We start from the raw sequence: 21134 nt of genomic DNA, 5'->3' as shown, positions 1-21134 counted from the left end.
TATAGCTATGCTGTTTATTAGAATGAATATTATATAAGTTATATACCACAAAATCTCAAAAATTATGAAACAGTTGTAAAATAATATGTTAGGTAGGATTGCTTTTGATTAAAAAATACATTGTTTTGTTTTTTAAATATAAACTTGTATTAAATACTAAATTTGTATTTTTTTAATCATAAATTTGTTATAAACTTTACTATGTAGACGGCAGCTCTTCTTCTCATACTCCTGGAAAAAATGGGTATATTTTTGGCACGGACACAGCAACTCATGTTGAGAGGTATAGATCTTAAAGATCGCATGGCTAGTACTCATCTATCCGACAAAGTTTTAGAACAGGATTCTTCCCGTCCCGATACACCGTCCAGTGGCAGATCTCAATCCCCAGCATCCATTTCTGATTTTCGTCAGAGCCCCATCAGTCACCCCAAACCACCATCTCTGGAACTTTATGTTGGAGGATTAGTTTTACGTCACATTTTACAATTAGTTTGTAATGCTCATGCTATTACTGAACTTCAGACAACACCTTACATGACAGGAGGTGGATCGGTGGGAACTCAAAGGCAAGTTAGAATTGCAACTGCTATATATCCCACTGCTAGTCTGATGAATCATGCCTGTGATCCAACAATTATATCAAGGTAGTAAATTAGTTTTTCAAATTAGCTTTGGAACAATTACATAATACCTTAATACAATTACCTTAATACAATTAAAAATGTTTAAAATTTTCTTTACAGCTTTCATAAAAATACTTTAATTATTCGTGTTGTTAAAGATGTGCCAACAGGAGCTGAAATATTTAATTGTTATGGTTTGTATATCATTATTATAGATAAAACTAATGTAATTTTAAATTTTATATAGAAATTTTCTAGAATATATAAAATTATATAATGTTTTTAATAGAAGATTACATTCTATGATTATTTGACTTGCTTAAGATTTTAACTTCTGTAAAATTTTTTGTAAATTTAATATTTATAATTTGAGGTCCTCACTTTCGGAGAATGGCTAGGGATGATCGCCAGAGAGCTCTTTTAGAACAATATTTCTTTTTATGCAAATGCGAAGCTTGTTGCAATGAAGATGAAAGAGAACAAAGGTTTCAGGTGAAGCATCAGTTGTTTCTCATATATATATTTTGAATAATTTCTAAACTTAATAGATTAGGATTTTTTTAATACATTTAGATCTATTGACTTAAATTTTTAAGAAAGTACTTTATAGCTTGTATTAGAATGTAACAATATTGCTATGGATGAATGTATAAGTTATAAATTTATTCATATGATTTTAATTAATTGAAAGTAATGTTGCAACGAATAGTATATTTGGCCTCAGGCTGAATACCGAATATTCGGCCAGGAGCATGGCTGAGTAGCTGAATATTCAACTAAACCATTCAGCTTTATTAATGCACGTACAAAAATTGGTGCGTAAACTGCATTATGGCAAGGACCTTGCTCTCTATTGGCCCGCTGACACTACGCTTCACCAATCATGTTAATTCTTGACAGTTGTAGTGGACAGACAAGAGTGTCATAGCAGTATGTGATAAATGATATCAAATGTGGATAACAATGAAATGACCTACACTTGTAAATAATGGAAAAAGAACAGAGAAGGACCACGAAGTAAAAATGTGAAAATAAATTTGAAATTGAGTTGATAACATAACCGAACAAGTCGAGGCAGCTTATTGGCAAAAATTCATGGCCGTCAATGCCAAATAATTGTTCTCATAGACTTCGGAAAGCTAAATGCTTGTAATGAAAGTCACTTAGCATGCAAGGGCGAAAGCCTGGGGCCGTTCAGGCTACCAAGCTGTCTCGAATCTGTGAAATCATAACTGTGACATACTGACGTCCTATCTGTCTCTTTTCTCCGTTATCACCAGGCTATGAGTCATGTAATTGTAAAATGGGAAATCTACAATGGAAAAGTGGCAAATCGAAAGTATCATGCACACACATTATGATGTATGCATAGGCATATGTGGACTAGAGTGATAGAGGAAAGAGAAAGGGAAGAGCAAAGACGAGCACTTAAAAAAAAAGGATGGGCAGGGTCAGACTCTCAGATGTGCGACGATCCTCGAATGAATAGGTGTGTACATGTGCTGATCTTTGTAATTATAAATTGTGAATATATGTGGCTAATATTATTTTGTTTTTTTATTTTCTGCAGTTTATAAGTTATAAATAAATATAAACAAACAACACTAACCCGATAACATTAAGTCTAAATACCAAATGATTAATTTACTGTGTTTTTGTTATTTCTTACTCCTGTTTTTGGGTATTTGGTATTCGGCTGAATACTGAATAGTAACCAAATATTCATTGCATCACTAATTGAAATAGAAATTAAATCTCTAATTGATTTTAAAATGTTATTTAAGCATTGATATTAAATATAATTAAATTTGTATATAGTCATACAATGAAATAATATTGTATTCTGTTCTAAACTATTAAGTACTTAAAAGCTTTATTCAAATTAACAAACCAAAAAGTAAAATGTCAAAAAAACTTACATTATTAAGGTTAGGAATTGTTCCTTTAATTATTGATGTAAACAAATTGTTTACTTTAATTTTTTCTTGTTTGATAGTTTGTGTGTTGTACATCAAGCTTCCTTTCATTAAATGCAACATGTAGACTGAATTTTTCTATGGTCATTGAAAAATTATTGTAGAAAATTTATTGAAAATATTGTTAATATTATAAAATTGTAATTTTTTTTTCCACATAAATTTTGAAAAACAATGTAACGGTGTGCCAATTTTATAAAATTTCTAATATAGTGATTGAAAATAGTGAAAATTGCAAACTTTTTGTTTTTGGATTGTTTTCAAAAATTAAGTGTTGTAAAAGACATTTTATTTTATACCACCTAATAAGTTTATATTGTTTTTTCCAAAAATAATAAAATAATTATTGAAATATAAACTATAATTTTCTTTTTTAATCAAGATCAATTAAATTTTATATTTTTATTTAATTGATTAAACATTTTCAAAACTTTTATCTTATTTTTAGATTATCATTAATATAATTTGAATAAAGAACAGTTATTAAATCATTTCAAGCTATATATGAGAATGAGTACTGTTTCTTGTCCATTGATTTCTAGGATATGGTTTTTCATTGAGCTATAAAGTTTACAATATTCAAGTTAAAATCACATTAATCTGTCTAAAAATTCTAGGCTTCTTAAAACTTTAGTATTTAGTTTATCTTGAGGCTTCATTAATAATGTGTACAGTTTTTTTCAGTCACTTTGACCCCTTCCCCTTTAATTGTACGTATAATAGTTCCTGATTCTCTGACATTGAAAAAAATAACTTTAAAAAGAACTGATATTAGTTTATTTACTAAGTACTTATTAAGTATTTATTAGCAAGGTTGAGGCCGAAGTTTTAAATGCAAAAACATGTACGTCGGACGTTCAGCGCCGCTTTCCTGTAAGTCTGGAAGTTTGACAATGGCATTTAGAATGTTGAGCATTATTCCACTGTCTTTCCAAACACCATTGTCAAACTTCTAGGCTTACAAGAAAGCGGCACCGAATGTCTGACGTACACATTTTCACATTTAAAACTTTGGCCTCAACTTCGCTATTAAGTACTATTTAAATACTTATAAGAACAAATTTGTATGCTACTAATGCCATTAAAAAAGTCTATGTGGATGATGCCTCAACTTACTTTCCATTGTGTACAGTGATTTACTTTTTAAATCCTCCTTCCCTTTAAATCATATGCATGATTAATGGATGACTCCTTGTTTATAACTAGAATGATTATTTTACTTAGGATTATTTGCACAAGTTATCATATAAACTACAGAATAATTAACTGGAATAAATTTGACCTTGTCACTAATCTAAAAATTTAAGTTATGCTCATTGCACAGATTTATTTGACACATCAGTTAGCTATCAGCCAATTAGCCAAAAAATTCTTACTGCACAGTTGCATTATTGATAGCAACAATAAATAAGATAAAGTAGCAAAAAATGAGTAAGCAAATGTGTGGTACGAATTGGACTACATATGAAAATATATATTAGATTTGATGGATTCTATTTACAATATTTTAATATAAATACTTTAAATTAAAAGAATTAATAATTTCATATTATAAAGTAGTGATGGGATGATTAATCAGAAAAATCGGACATTTTTCAAGAATTGGAATCAAGCGAATCTTGTTACAATTTTCGATTCTTAAAATGATTCTTCCACATTTAACAAGAAAATTAATTATTTGTGTCAACCAAACTTTAAAAACCTTTTAATATGCAGTCTTTTTATTAAATCTTCTAATGCTTCAGGAAAGAATCAAAAGATTATTTGTTTCAGTTAAAGAATACAAATTTTTAAAATTATGATATTAAGAATTAAGTATTCATTTATCAGAAGCTTTTACTTCAACAAAGTAGAGAGCAGAAGAGGCCTCATACATTGTAAGGAACTGAGTCCGAACCTTATTTTTTATTTTATTATTATTTCCGTTTTATTATCTTTTTGTTTGGGGTTTATGTTTATTTAGGACGAAGGTTCCCCACCACTCTCTTGTTAGTAATGAAAAATGAAGAAAAAACAACTCGCGGAGAAATAAGCGACCATAGGAAACATCTTGCGCACTTGCGCTGCCGGCGGAAGTAACAGTCCGCAGAAAAAAAATGGGGGGGAGTCCCCACAATCACTAGTAGAGAAATACTTGATAAATCGTCTTAAACATCCCAGAAAATTATGATAAATATTTTGTAAACGGTTTATAAGCTTTGTCGGAAACTTAAAGCTGCCAGAACAAAGTTAATGTTAGCAACTAAGTATGTAAATAAGAGGAGTAACCCAGCTCAAGTGTGACGTCACCTCACAGTATAAAACCCGTACGTTAACCGAAGAAGGAGAGGTGAATTCCAAATCGAGGCGACTTTGAGAGCGAGGTAGATTCGAAAGCGAAGTATTTTCTGATAGAAGTCCAGATTGATAATTGGACGATCCAAGGTGTTAAAGAGGAGTTCGATTGACGATTTGACGATATCGAAAGGATTGAGGAAGTAATAGTTTCTTCGTATAGTGAGGTGACGGATAGACGTTTAATTAGTAAGAGATTTTGTTCATAGTTTCTAAGTATTTGATTTGTCGAATTTCAAAGGAGAAATTACTATTAAGTTAAGCTAAGTAGCTAAGTTTATTGTCGGGTTGACTTGTTGATTTTCGTTAATAAATTTTGTTTGGAATTATTGATATTTGTACGTAGTACATTCTAGTTGCTAATTAAATATATTTGAACTTTTGATCTGACTTGATATTTATCGTTATTATTACTAATTTTTTGGTGCACACTTAAAAGCCCAGGCCTGGCAAACTAATCTCGAATCCACGTAAAGTACCCGTTAGGTTAACGGAAGTTTTACCGACCGTAATTATAGTCGGTTTCCTAAGATACTAAAATTAAGTACTTTACAACATGAGGTGATGTCTGTTGCAATGGACTTTTCTTTTATAAAACTTATGACTCATGAACCAATTACCCGGTGTGAATAACATTTAAGTGACAAACGTTTTCATTACCCCTTCTGGACACTTTTTCAGGTCAATTCTTATTTTAACTAGGCTGGCCATTGACATTCGAAAATAAATCAAATGATGCTGATTTTGAATATGGTATGTTCATGTGTTCTCCATAAGATGATTAAAAAAGATCGAATGCTAAGTTGAGTTGGAACACAGAGAACTATTGCACACGTGTTTGGTTCAGAATATGATTGAAAATTAAATGTCTTTGTCAAGTCTAGTTTGCCATGCCACTGGCAGACATCTTTAAAGCTTGCAGCAGAAGCACGTGCATTAATTTTAAGGACGAGATGTGTCTGTCCTTAGTCAGAGGGATGAGAGATTGAACTGTTTCCATGTTAGGGAGATAGGATGATATTAGGGTTGCTACCCAACTTGTATTGAGTCAGCTTGACTGCCAATTTCAAATAGAGGCTGACGGTTGACAAAAATATTAATATTTAAGTGTCAGCAAAATAGTTTAATATATAAACAGAATTAAATTTTAATTGCAAAAATATAGAAAAAAATTATTTTTAATATTTAGTATGTTTACTTATAATGATAAAACACTTTAACAACACCTTAAATACTTTTTTCAGCAACATTTTAATTTTTTCAAATGAACGTTTTGTAGTAACACAACAAAAGCATGCTTATTCATATATAAATGGAGAATTTTCAGGTTTCTTTTGAAAGATTGATTCTGGATTTCCCAATCATTTTCCATTCTTAAGCTTGATGTTTATTAATTAATTAATATACCTTGCTCTTAATGTAAATCATTAATTTTTTAAACAAAAAAGAAACTTTAGAAACTATTTAAAAGAATCTGAATCATGAGAAATTTTGGTATTGTCCCATCACTATTATAAAGTAAGATTTGCAACTCTGACAATTAACATAAAACTATAGCTTTTTAAATCAAAATAAATTATCGAGACTTACAATCACTTTACAACATTTTAAGATATGATCTTTCTTAAAGATATTTCATTAATATTAACATAACCTTCCTTTAAATATTGTAAATAAAAATTATCTACATTAAAGTCGATTCTGGTTGGCCATCTTGTTTCTTCACTAATTTGTAGAATAAATTTTAATTATCCAAAATTGACTAGTTAACTTAATTGTCAGTTTATCTCAAAGATTTACACCTATGTAGCACATTAAGGGTAATTGTGTCAATTAAAGTGATTTAACCTAGAGATTAAAACTTGTGAAATTATTCTTTAAGAAATTATTATTCATATTCTTAATGAAACAAGTTATGTTATCACTATATAAATGTATAATTTCAAAACAAGATTATCTTTCTGTATGTCTCCAAATTTTTAATTTTATGAGAAGATACATAAAGTAAAATAATAGTATTTTTTAATTTTTATAAGATAGTTTTATATATTTCAAAGTGATGTAAGAGAAGTTTGGAAGAAAAATTAAAATAGAATCAATTATTAAGAACAAAAAATAGCTATTTATAAAAGAATAACTTAATTTTGATTTCTACTTTAAAAATTATTATTTTTTTATCTTTTCATATATTTTATGATGTAGTTTATATATATAGTTTTTTTTTTTTGTAATAATTTAATTCTAACCAATCAAATTTCTATTAGGCATTGAAATGTAATTATTGTGATGGTCCACTCAGAGTTCCTGACGCAGCTAATAAAGCAGCTTGCTTAGATTGCAATAAAGAACAAGAATGCGCTGCACAATTACAGGTAAAAACATATTCTTTTATAAGATATTATTTTGAGATTTATTCTTACGATAATTAAAAAAAGTAATACTTATCCAAACACTTGCTGTAATTAATCGGGCTATTATTATGCTATAATTAATAATTAGAAACTAAGTAATTTGATACTAGAGGTAAATATTAGGTGCCATCTCGTATCTAAATTAATAATTATAATTAAGAATGCACCGATTAATCGGTAAGTAATCGGTAATCGGCCATATTGTCCACTATGCTGATTAATCGGTATTGGCCATTTCGCTGATTAATCGGTTTTGATAATCAGCCAGTTTTGCATTTTGATATTTTTGTTAGAATGTTACATATAATGCTAGTAATAAAAAATAATAAATTTCTGTTATATATTTATTATTTATTATTTATTACATGACAAATTGAATATTAAAAAATTTTTACAATTCAAATTATTCCTTTTATTGATATTATAAGGTACATATTATACATATTATAATATATAACCTATTCAAAACTATCTCTTTTATTTAAAGTTTAAACCTTAAATATATAAAACAAATAAAAATTTAATATTCAAACTGTAAAACCTGCAAAAACATGAGAATGTCACTATTTTCAGGGCATAATCCATTTCTTGCCAACTCATAAATGTTACTTCCAGTGCTGAAAATTCTTTCACTTTTAATGGAAGTTGCTGGGGCACTTAAATATTTCTTAGCTAAATTAGGAAAAAGTTCTTTTAAACTTCTCCACCACAAAAATGGGTCACTTTGTCTTTGTTTAAGAGGTAAATGTAAATGTGTTTCTAATTCTTGATTAAAACATTTGTTTATTTCTTTCATTTTTTCTTTATTTTTAAATTGCTTTTTTTCATTCTTTTGTTTACCAGAAGCTAATTTATCAAATAAATTTGAAAAACTTAGAGATTCTCCTCCATCTTGATCATCTCCAGAAGTAGAAGCTTCAGAATTTAATTCTTCTTGAGATTTTGAATTATCAATAACTTCTAAGCTATCAATTGCCCATCTTTTTATTTCCTCTACCATATCCTCTTTTTGAAATTTCATTTTGAATCTTGGATCTAATAAAGATGACAAGCATAAAGTCTTGTTTTCTATGGGTACGTTTGTTAAGTCAAACGAGTTAAACGAGAATGACGTCATCGTTATTCTTGTTTCATTAGACTTTTCGAACGATTCGTTATAACTAAATGGCTGTTTCTAAAATCGAAGATATGAATGTTGCTAGTGCAGCCTTATCCAAAATATTTTTCTTAGGTTGCTTCGGATGGACAGTTATTTCAATCATTTCACTTTTTAATTCACAATTTAAACACTCGAGTAGATCTAGAAACATCGATATCGTCGGGCGCCATTTTCTTAATGAGGTAAACTAACTCTTTCCTTCGTGAGCTTCATTAGGGTTTCATTTGATACGTCATCACTGCGGAGCATGTGCACTGAGCGAGACTACTACTTTTCGAACGATTCGTTACTAACGCATTTAACTCGTTCAACTTAACAAACGTACCCTATATATGCTGAAATTTTTTTTTTTTAGTTGAATTTTCTAGTTTTTCTATTGTAGTATTGATGCCACTAAAGGAACTACTGCTCTTTGCTTTTGATAAGAATAATTTCAGTGTCTCTATTGTAGGAATTATTGAAGATGAGTTGGTTTCTCATTTAAAAAGTAATTTTTTCAAATAGTTTTAAAAGTAGAACAATTTTTTCAATGAGAGACTACTGATATGGGCTCAACTTAGGAATTTTATTATCTATAGCATATGTGACAAGGGTTTTTTGCTGTTCCAAGTTTCTTTGCAATGTATAATATGTAGAATTCCAGCAAGTAGGAACATCTTGAATTAATTTGTGTGTCTGCCTAACTTGTCTTGCAAATCTTCCAATTTTCTTACAGCTACAGCAGAATGATTAAAATGTGTGACAATATTTTTATTAACTGTGATTATAGTTTTCACATCTTGCTGAGAAAATATGCATGTGTTTAGTGTCAGCTGCAGTGTATGTATAAAGCATGATAATGCGTTTAAGTTGCAATTCCTGATTCCAGCTACCATATTTGCTCCAGAATCTCTCAGTACTAAGAATATCTTATCACTTGTCAACTTATACTGTTCAAGAACAATGTTTATCTGTTCACTGATTCGTGTAGCTGAGTGGGAACCTTCAAAGGGAACAATTTGCTAAACAGCTCTTTCCTGCTGGAAATCATCCTTCAACCAGTGGGCTGTTACACTTTAAAAAGGAGAATTGTTCATAGTTGCTTTCCAAATATCAGCAGTTAAAGAAATATATTTTGCATCATCAATAGCTTTCTGGATTTTTAACTGAACTTTTTGAAATATATTGGGGATGGTATTTTCAGAAAAATATTTTCTGCCAGGAATATTGTAATTAGGAATGATTGTTTTTAGTAATCTTTGAAATCCTAAATCAAACACAATAGAGTATGGCTGTATATCTACACATATCATTTCTCCAATCAAATAATGAACTTCTTTGGATCATTGATCATTTATATCACACAATTTTTTCTTTTCTATTAAGTGAGTTAAAGTAGCTTGTCTTTGGATATGAGTTTCCATTGTTACTGATGAACACCCAACGTCTTTGGTTTTGGAACTTTCTCTTTTCATCTTTCCAGTTTCTTTAAAAAGTCTTTATGATGATGTTTTTTCAGATGATTTATCAAGTTTGTGGTGGTAAAATTTTTTGCATTTTTTTCACCTCTTGATATAGAAGCCTGGCACAAATTGTACTTGGAAAACGTCTCATTTTTATCTTTCTTAAAAAATTTCCAAGCAATACTGGAAACCTTGGGCAGTTTAGATTTAATCCCGATGACGACTCATCATAAGACACTCGAGCCGTCTCCAGAGGTCAACTAACATATGACTTGACTCTTGTCATAAAATGTATTGCATTTGCCTGAAACCCTGTCATATGATACACCACATATTTAATGATTTTTTGGTCTTCATGCGTTGGATTCTAAATAAGGTTATGTTTTTTTGAATGATTCTTTTGTTTTATTTTATTTATTTACCGATTTTATGGTTTCCATTGCGTTGCAAATTGTTAAACTTCAATTCTGGTTTGCTTGTTACCTCTAAATTGGCCCCCAGTGTTTACAAAGCTATAATTAAGTCTAAAATGTGTACACATCTTTCAATGACACTAGCTGAGACTAAATCTTAAATATTTGAAAATAATAAAAATTAATTAATGCGTATCACACCGGGGAGCTGACACCATGACAGCATGTGTAACTTGACACTCCATTGTAAACATCTTGAATTCTAGAATGACATGGTTTGTTTTGTTAGACACAGAAACACTTCAGCTTTTTAAACAATGTCAAAGTTTCCATGCATCAACAATTAAGTGTTGAGATTTATCTTAAAAACTTTCCCAAACAAAGGAAGAGATTGTTGATTTTGCAAGGATATTCAATTGTCTCATGTTTACCTGACCTGAAGGGAACAGAAAATACCAGGCGGAGAAAAATAGGGGTTTTCCATGTTATAATTAACTGTATAATTAACTCCAGGCTCTCACACCATTAACACTAATTGGCCAATAATGCATGGCTGATTAATCGGTAATTGGTTGTTTTGCATATCAGTGCATCCTTAATTATAATAATTTAATAATTTAGAACATTATGAAAGAAAAGAACTAGCCCATAACAGGTTAGTTCTTTTCTTAATTTACATAAGAGATGGCACCTAATGTCTACCTCTATGTGAGGTTGAGACCTCACCCTTCAGATGGAAAACCGGTTGTTGAACTAAAGCCAATAAATTGGTGACTTATTTTCATAAACAGGACCAGGTCTGCAAAGGAACGGAATGTGATACAATTTAATTGTCACATTCCAAGACCTAATTGACACATCCCTGATTGTAGGTTATGTGAGTGAGCAGGAGATCGACTGCCAGGTAGATTTCAGTGGTCACCTTACACAGAGTCCAACTGCTTTAGATTCTTTTAAAAATTGATTAAAAATAATTTTATAAATTAAAGTTTGATATTTTGTGCTTTTTCTAATATTTTAAAACATTGTTTTATTAAAAATAAATAAATTATAAATTAAAATGAGTTTGATCTACAATTTATTTATTTAATTTGATGATGATGATGATGTTGATGATGATAATAATAATAATAATAACTAAAATATTTCCTTCTTTCTGTAGAAAGTATTCACTGCACATGATTTATTTGTTCAAGGATTACAATTAACAGCAAAAGGAACATACAAAGGTAACTGTTATTTCAGATTATAGATACTTTTTATAACTATTTTCTTTGAAAATCAATGGATTCAAGTTTATTATTGATTAATTAATTAATTTTATTTTTTTTACGTTTTCTCCATTCATTTACTGAGGTTTATTTAAAAATGTGTAAATGTTTTAAAAATAAAATGCAATAATTAAACAAGAAAAAGTTAAAGATTTTTAAGTCAGAATTATTGTAAATATGGTTTCATTAATTTGATTAGATAATTATATTTATGGAATGAAGACCCAAACCAACAATTTCCACTTACCACAGAGATGCATTACTAGTTATGCTACCTGGACCTCTGTTCAATCTTTGCTTTGAAGATATAACCAGAAGATACAACCATATTGGTCACTTGCCTCTATGCCTGTACAGCCCTCCATGGCACTTAGCTAACTTAAGCTAAGTGCCATGGAGGGATGTACAGCATTACTGGGGTAAACCCAGTATCATACTGGTTATGACGGGAAAACAACTGCTAATGGCTACAAGAAAGTACTTGACAACTGAGACTGTTTATGTTTCTCTCTATACAAAAACAGACAAACCACATTGTAGCAGATAGCTGGAGAAATTGAATATGGGTTTTAATTTCTCCAAACTTCAATTGTGTATTGATCCTGGTGGTTATGGAACTTGGATGTTGAATATGAGTTGTTTGGTTACCTGTATCAATATACAGTAGAAGCTGCTCATTTTAATCATTTTGGGATTCATTTATAAAGATAACAATAATCAACTGATTACTTTAAGTTAGGTAAATAAGTAAATAAAACTAGTTTAAAGGTTATTGATTTGTTTGATTAGTTCCAGTAATTTGGGAAGATAGTTTTAAATAAAACTACAGTTAGTGGAAATTCTGGTTTTATTGAAAGGACATTATACTTATAACATTATAACTTTAAGATTTCTTAATTACAAACATCATTAATTCTTTCAGCGTATAATTTAAACAACAAATGCCAGTAATTTAAACTGTTGTTTTGCAAGTAAATGATGATTAAAACAATAAACCATTACTTTAAATGTTAAATATTAAGATTAGTAATAGCTCAGCTACTTGATAACTCAGCTTCTGTCAATCTGCCAGGATCAAGCTATTGTGAGAAGGAAACCTTATTCCTTTTCTTTGTATCCAATCATTGCTTTTTACACATTCCTACAATAATCCATCTATTATCGACCATCATTGGTAGTTTCAGCTATCATATGGATAATTCATATCAAATAATGATTAATAATTTAAGATAAGATGTAGTCATCTTAGCATGTGATATGTTATTTTTTTTTATAATCGCCAACAACCTCCTTTTTATATAATATGTTTGAAAGAATCTTTCTTATTGGTTAGAGTTTGTGAACAAGTCAGTGATGTAAAATTTTCCATAAAGTAGTTAAATTTACTGATACTAGAAGGCATTAATAAATGAGAAACTCTATATTAGTTTTCTAATGTTTCTCTGCTTTATATTATAATGAAAATAACCAATTATAAATATTTTAGCTGTTTAACTGTAAAATAATTTACAAATTATGATTAATATATTTTTTGTTTTATTTTAGATGCTCTAGAGAGATTAAGACGGTGTCACAGAATCAGAGAAAAAGTCATGTATTGTCATAATAGACAGTTAGCTGAGGTTCAAGATCAGATAGCTTGTTGTTATGCTTCTCTAGGTAAAAAATGTTCTTTTAATAGAAATATGAAAATAAGTTACATTGTATCTTAACTAAAGTTGTATTGATATCCTATGATAAATTTATGTTCAAATAATTATTTTAGGTCAGGCATCCATAGCAATTGATTATTTGCGACCCACATTAGCAACAACTGAAGCTATATATGGTACCAATAGTATTGAACTAGCTAATGAACTTCAAAAATACTCAGATTTGCTCATGACTGCAATACCACAAGTAGTTAAAGGAGGAAGTTCTGAAATAGAAACAAGGTAATTGAAAAATATTTTATTATTATTGAGTTCATAATAATAATATGTAATAAAGTCAATGTTTTCTTGTCGTTTTTTATAAATGTCAACAATAATATATTGGAATCCTTCTTTCTCCACAGTGAGCTGATTGAAGAAGCCCATCAAGTAATCGAGCGGGCTACTAAAATTTTTTCTATCCATTATGGCTCTCATCATTCCACAGTGAAGGAACTTTTGGAAAAGAAAGGTCACCTGGACGGATTACAATGAATTTGAATGCACACAAATTCATATTTGTGATCAAACTGCACATTTTGCTCATTTGGCTTGGCAGAGCAGATCAATTCCAAAGACGAATTCAATCAAAGCACATGTCCAGTGGCCAAAGCTGTCAGATTGGTTGCGCAAGTTACATAAACAATAGAATACAAAGGATACTCAATTCCCTTCTCAATAAGCAGCAAATTGCTTGTGTTGTACAAATACATTTTTGCTTGCTACAGTCTGAAAATAGAGATCATCTCAAAACATCTTTGTATTTTGGGAGAAAATACTTCATTTATCTACTTTTACAACCATCACTGCTAATATATCATAACTGCACTATTCTGGCCATGTTTCCAAATAATATAAAATCAACCCAAAACAATTTTTTTTATATTTATTCATTAGCTTTCTCTAAAATATGTAAGATTACTTACTTCTAGAATACTTTTGCTAAGATTAGAGACAGTATTAATGCTTTATTCCTCTTAGAATTTCTTGATAAGCTTTGAAAGATTGCACTGTCCTTATAAAATTCATCATACAAGATGAAACAAATGGCATACGATAAGAATTACTATTTCTCAAATATTTCTCAACTTTTCAAAATATTTAATTGATTCTATCATAAACACATTTAACTATTTAAATCTTGCATGAAATACAAACTTTTCTAAAAAAAGTTCATTTCATGTGGAAGTTGTTATTCCACAACTCAAACATTTAAAATCCTTTTTAATTTTACTTAAAATCTTAAGATTTTTTTTCTAATGGAGGACAAATGTCAGGTTTGTTTATTGAAGATTGTTTTAAAAATAAATATGTTGGAAGTTGATTTGTTGATAGGAAAGATATAAAAAATGTTTTTTAAAATCTCTATATATACATATATATATATAAAATTGTTATATCAGAGATACAAAAGTGCAATACTACATATCAAGATTATCCTGACACTTTATATTTAAATATATATATATATATATATATATATATATATATATATATATATGTGTATGTTTAAAACATTAAAAATTGTTTCCAGTAGCTTGTTAGGATGGAAAAAGAGATCAGTCTGCTTGAAATGTTTGAGAACATTGTTCAGAAAAGTTAAACATTACATTGTTAAAACAATTATTAAGCTATTACTTGTTAGAATTACTTATTTCTGCACAAGAATCCTTATAGATCTTATTAGTTTTTTGCACCCTTTAAAAATTTTAAGCTTTAGAAAATAGATAAACTTTACATAGTTCAGTTTTAATAGAAAAATTTTGCCATATCTTTGCAAGATTCCAGTTAGTATAATTTAGATAATACTTTAAACTAGAATATTTCATAGGAAAAAAATTATATTCCAACATTATTAGAGAAGTAGGAGATATTCTCTTCTCAGTGTGAATTTTTGTCACTTTGCTGATATTCAATTAATGTAGGAAAAAAGGCATTGCAGCATTTTTAGCAAATCAACATTCCTCATTCAGTCTAAACTCATTTATAGATTGACTGATATTTAAAAAATGAAGTAATTGTTTTACTGTTTTGTTAGTTATATTATCATTTTTTAGGAAGGTTTGTTAATTGTTTTTCTGTAGGTATTTGGATTGATTTTTATTAAGGTTTGGTTTTCTTTACACAAATCATCACTTTCATAAAATAATACAAAGATATTTGCTCAAAGTATTGTTTTCAAGCAACCATGTCTTTATTTTCATTTCAATCTAGTAAGTACGATTATTTCTAGAGAAAGAGAATATATCAGAAAATTTTGTTGCGAGATTTTATTGGTCCCAACAATGCCATTTCCTCACATCTGTGATTTTCTCCGTCTTCCAATTTTATGCCTTATTCATTGTATCGATGATTTGTCTGCTACGCTACTCGACAAAATCACCCATTGATTATTGCACTACACTCGGTCATCGATCTTTCATTGTTTTAAAACATCATTTTCTGCCATTTTCTCATTATTATATTGTTATTTTGTGACACATATTCTTATATTTGTTGAAATGCATTTTATATATATTATATGTAAATATATATAAATATATTATATATGTCTATATCTTTTCTTGTTCTGAAGTATGACACTCAAAAATATTAAATTTAATATTGTGTTTGTGAAAATGACAGTTTTTATTTACACTCAAAAGTCGATTATTAAAACGATTCTAGTTTGGACCCACAATAGCAAATATTTATGATCTCATTTATTTCTAGTCACTTGTATTATGTAAAATTTCAAGTAAGTATATTTGATTTATACATGTTTATGACACAACAATGTTTCGATATTACCAAATAATGTGACAAATGGTCACCCTTGTTAGAAATATTTTGAAAATGTCCTCCTGCTTCTTACATTGTTTTTAAGTGGATGAAAAATATTTATTTGGAAAAATGTAAAATCAAATAATTATGTAGTTTTTAAAGACAGAGTTTCAATTTTTTTTCTTTTTACATTGCAACCTGGTAACTAAGCAATAAAGTTTACATCAATAGCATTGTTTGCCTTTATTTTTGGTAAGTTAAAAAATAATTAAACATTCTCAGGTTATTTTTTATATATGTATTTTTTTGGTCTAATTTATATTTATAATTTTCATTAAAATAAATTTATATTTAGACTGTATAAAAGAGGAATTATACTGCTTTTAAAAAATTTAAGTGTGTTTGTTATTTTTTTTAAAATGACAGCTTTCGAATATTAAAATTTGCTTAACATTTTTTGAAATAATTGGTTAATTCATTTGTATCAATCAACCACTTGTAAATGGATTGATCAGTCATAATTTTATAGTAATGATGCAATATGTATAGTTCAACACTACACATATTGCATCCTTACTATGAAGGTATGTGTATATATGGGGCATCTTGCATGTGCATGTGTATGAGTATAAGTCTGGAAACATAGAAGTTATGTTGATTTTTTCTTCATTCTTTTGTAGGTAAAATTTGGCATTGATTAAGCTGGAACAAATTTGAGTTATTTTGATCGTGGAGAATACAATCAAAATGAAGTTGTCAGAATTTAATAGTCTGCATTCAGACTGTCATGTGATTCTTCCTGTTAATCTCTTGCAGCTTCAATCTGTGTGCAAGTCCCCGCTGTCAAAATAACTTTACTCTGTTCCATGTCTGCAAAAGAATAAAAGAAAAGATCATCATAAGTCCTACGTTTCCAGGCTTATAGGACACCCTGTATATCAATGCATTGTTACTAGTTGGAGTATTAAAAAATAACAAGTAATGGACATGAAGAAGGAACTGATAATGCATATAGGATGGAGTGGAGGAGACAATGATCTGTAATAGTGTAAGAGAAGTTAAATCACTTTTAAATCAATTACCTATAATTTTAGTATTTGAGTTACTAATTAAAAACATTTCAAGAAGTAACAATGCAATGGTACACAGTTGGGCAACAAAATTCTGTATAAATTGTTCATGCTCAGAGAGCTGACACACTGAATATATTACTTATATTTACACCAAATATTAAAAAACAATTCTTTTGGCTGAATAAATATAAATATCCAAAGGTTTAGAATTTAAAAAAATTAGTTTGATTTTTAAATTAGTTTTTTAGACGTGGCTTATCGCTCTAAGAGATTAACATTCCGCGAATTTTTCACATACTGTTCTGGATAAATCGGGCCTCGCCTCCATTGTGGGTCTGACTGAACCCATGATAAGTATGAAAAACAGGTCCTCTTAGTGGGTGCTTCTAAGTGACAAGCAGTCAAGTGAGCACAATAATAATTTCATAAGAAACGAGCTGGGGTATTGGTTTGCTAACTTAGCCGCTTGTCACTTAAAAGCACGCACCACCTACAAGGCAGAAAGAGCCAAAAAAAATTGTGCTACAATACACTGTACTTTCTGTAAAGATGTGTTTTCATATTGCTAATATTTCAAATACAGTACTTAATGAAATGGTGAAATTACTGATAAGACTACTATTGTGAATTTTGTTTGACCAGTTTTCTTTAAGTTTTTGGCTAATTTTCAGCATTGGCTGTGCATATTAGACTTCAACGTCTGTTGAAATCACTTCTGTCAGATAAAAATCTGCAGATGTAAGTTAATTCGTTCACACAAATAACTATTTTGGAACAGAGTAGCTATTAGTAATGCGAGTTATATTCTTGAACAGATGTTTGGAAGTCTCTTCTAAATTTAAAATATGTATGTATTTATATAATAAAATTACTTTATAGCTTCTAAGTTAGTTCTACATTAGTATTTTATTAATTATAGATTTGTTGCAGAGATTGACACCGTATTTGCGGATCAGATTTGCACATTTTCACAAGTAGTAACAGTGGCCCTTCTAAAAAATAATAATAAATTTAAAAAGCGCAGGCCCTAAGTTCTTAGATTGGTTTATAAGCTAAACAAATTACATGTTAGGAAGAGCTGATAAATGATTAGAGGGCACGTTTTCCTCAATAAATAAATAAATAATTGTTAGCAATTATTGGTGTAATTTACATCTTAAATCAACACGTTTATTGTGAACTTTAATTAATGCCTCCGCTATAAATTTCAAAGTTAACGTTTCATTTTAACTTAGTTCTTAAAATGAAGGATATTCGAGATTCTTTGAAGAATTTTCAATGTAGGACATGCCAGTAGAAAAGAGGACGTCTGGTCACTAAGCTTAGAGCAGCGTTCCTCAAAGTGGGCGATAACGCCCCCTTGTGGGCAGTGAGTAAATCTAGGGAGCGCTGGAGGCAGGGTACTGAACGGTGACCAAAGGCAAAAGTTGGGGTCACTGACAGCCGTTCCCTTTCCTCTGTTAAACGGATAAGAGGAAACATTGCGTTTAATGGTTTCCAGATGTTGAGAACAATGTACGGTAAGGGCACAAAGTGTGAGATTCATAGAAAAGTTTTCCTAAGAATATTTCTAATCCTTTCTCACACAAGAGAAAATGAGTTAGGGGGCGTTGGGTATAACTTTACGGACAAAGGGGGCGGTGGTCGAAAAAGTTTGAGAATCACTGGCTTAGAGCCTCGCAAATATGATTAAAATAACGAAAACGAGCAGTTATTTATTGTGACATCGTCACAATACCGGGCTGCAAATTTTAATATATTTAATTTAAAATATATACTCTTCTTCTCAAATTAGTGGCTTTCCCCTGTACATCATACTTTCCCTTTAGCAACAGAGTCGTTCGGTCATCTAACACCTTTTTAGGGAAAAATTTTTGAATTGAAATGACTTTCGGTTTGCACCGGAAGTTCTTACATAGTTAATCGGAGCATCGAGCCCCTAAGGTTTCCATATCTGGTTTTGACATTCATCTAACTAACCCGTTCTTGAGATTAAGAAAAGACGGACGGACTACAATGAGAATATATAGGTCTATAATTTTTTGGTTATAAATTAATGCGTATATAAAAATTTTTCTTCCACGTGCACTAAGAAGTACACCTGTCCCCACCGATTTTAGTACAAAGGGTTTGATATGAAAACTGCAAACCAAACTGTTTCATTCTATGGGACATAATGAACGATTTGTCAAGGTTTAAAAATTAAGGTATTCATTCTCATAGTCCGCTGCCATTCCCTAGTTTGAAGAAATTCCGCCCTATTACAGTCAACTATTTTAACGTATGAAATCCCCAGGAATTTTTCGGGGGGTGGTGCATCCGGATACGTCGGTCCCCGTCCCTCACCACCCGGCCGCCCCATTGTGGGCCTGGCCGAACCCATAATGGGCTTGCTATAAGAGGCCCTCTTAGTGCCCACAGGGCGGAAAGAGTTACAAAAAATAAAAATAAAAAAATAAATAAAATAAATATTTTAACGTATGATAAGTCCACCAGATGAAATGACTTCTTTGATTTGCTGATTAGACTTCACTTCTCAGTTTTATTAAAATATTAATGTAAGTGTTGAGGATTATTAATAGAATGTGACTAATGCGAAAACTATTCGTGATACCTAAAAATTTGACCACGCTGATATTAAACTACTCTCTCTCCAAACAATAATTCTGTTGGTATTTTAATAAGTGATACAATATCACGGCGTGTATAACAAGTATGCCATCGACCTTCTCTTGCTGCTGCTCTCTTAAGCAGATCAGCGCCCGCATGACCGAATTACTGTATTACCCATCCCCAGGAATAGCAGAATCACATTCAATTAGTCATAACTCCCTCATTAAGGCCCATAGAATGAAATGGTTTAATCATACCAAACACTATCTTTGTGTCAAAATTCATCAAAATCGGTGGGGACAGAGGTGTAGTATTCCTATAAAGGGGCTTTTAATCATACTCATCTTGAGTTCGGCAGGATGGTGAGAGATGAGGTCCAACATACTCGCGACTAACCGCCCATTAAAAAAGTTTTTTGATCGCCCAGATTCGATCCGGATCTCTCAGAACTGATTTCTTAACGGCTTCGCCTCCAACTAATGTATATTTAGACATTTGTATACTTAAACTTTGGTTAAACGCGAATTTAGTCTTTATTAACTGTGAAAATTCAATAAAATTATCCCTTTTCTGTGTTAAAACGAATATAATTAATTGTTATTAAATTATAAAATTTATGAAAGCTAAATTGAATTTGCCCTCGTTAAAATCATAATACAAAATTTCAAATTACAGTAGGACGATATTCATTTTTATTAATAAACTATCACACCAAGGTCTAAAAGATGTGAGATGGGATCCAGTTCAGATTCATGTTTTTGGAAGCCTCGGTCTTCTCCGAAAGTCATATTGATTGCACTCATATGTTTTTAATTAAGATACAGTACATAAAAATAGCTTTTTAACCGTTATCAAAAACATTTTAATATGCGTTACTTCCGTGTTATAATTTGCACATAAAAGAGAATTTTTTTTTAACTCTTTCCGCCCTGTGGGCACTAAGAGGGCTTCTTTTAGTAGGCCCATTATGGGTTTGGCCAGGCCCACAATGGGGTGACTGGGTGGTGAGGAACGAGGCCCGACATATCCGAACGGACCACCCCCCCCCCCGAAAAAATCCTGGGATTATTCGATCCCGGGTACCCCAGAGCGATAAACTGCCACCTTGACCGCTCGGCCGTCCGGCCGTCTCATAAAAGAGAATTGGATCGATTGGATAAGGCAACGCAACACATGGGCGATCTGCTGACAGATATTCCTATGAGAATTCGGTTAAAAAGGCTTTTATTTAAATACAAGACGGAAGGCCCGATGAACAGGCATCGGGGAATACTAAATTACAAATAAAAATAATAATATACTGAATATTATACTGTAAAAATATCAAATAATTTAAATAATAGCTAGGGGCGTCCCTAGTGG

The 21134-nt window shown here is 30.4% G+C and overlaps 1 protein-coding gene across 1 annotated transcript in view; it reads left to right on the top strand.

The window, feature by feature from the left end:
- LOC136989870 (SET and MYND domain-containing protein 4-like) overlaps positions 1 to 14803 on the top strand; it is a 43728-nt gene extending 28925 nt beyond the window's left edge. The window contains exons 12-19 of the mRNA XM_067288160.1: positions 208 to 647; positions 747 to 820; positions 1000 to 1118; positions 7201 to 7308; positions 11524 to 11590; positions 13178 to 13291; positions 13398 to 13566; positions 13689 to 14803. Of these exons, the coding sequence (XP_067144261.1) occupies positions 208 to 647; positions 747 to 820; positions 1000 to 1118; positions 7201 to 7308; positions 11524 to 11590; positions 13178 to 13291; positions 13398 to 13566; positions 13689 to 13818 (1221 nt within the window). The 3' untranslated portion in view covers positions 13819 to 14803. The remainder of the gene's footprint in view (positions 1 to 207; positions 648 to 746; positions 821 to 999; positions 1119 to 7200; positions 7309 to 11523; positions 11591 to 13177; positions 13292 to 13397; positions 13567 to 13688) is intronic.
- Positions 14804 to 21134: the final 6331 nt, after the last annotated feature.

Source organism: Centruroides vittatus, unplaced genomic scaffold, assembly GCF_030686945.1.
Source record: "Centruroides vittatus isolate TY-2023 unplaced genomic scaffold, ASM3068694v2 scaffold_769, whole genome shotgun sequence".
In the NCBI taxonomy this organism is placed as follows: Eukaryota; Metazoa; Arthropoda; class Arachnida; order Scorpiones; family Buthidae; genus Centruroides; species Centruroides vittatus.
This window is presented reverse-complemented; position numbering and strand designations above follow the sequence as displayed.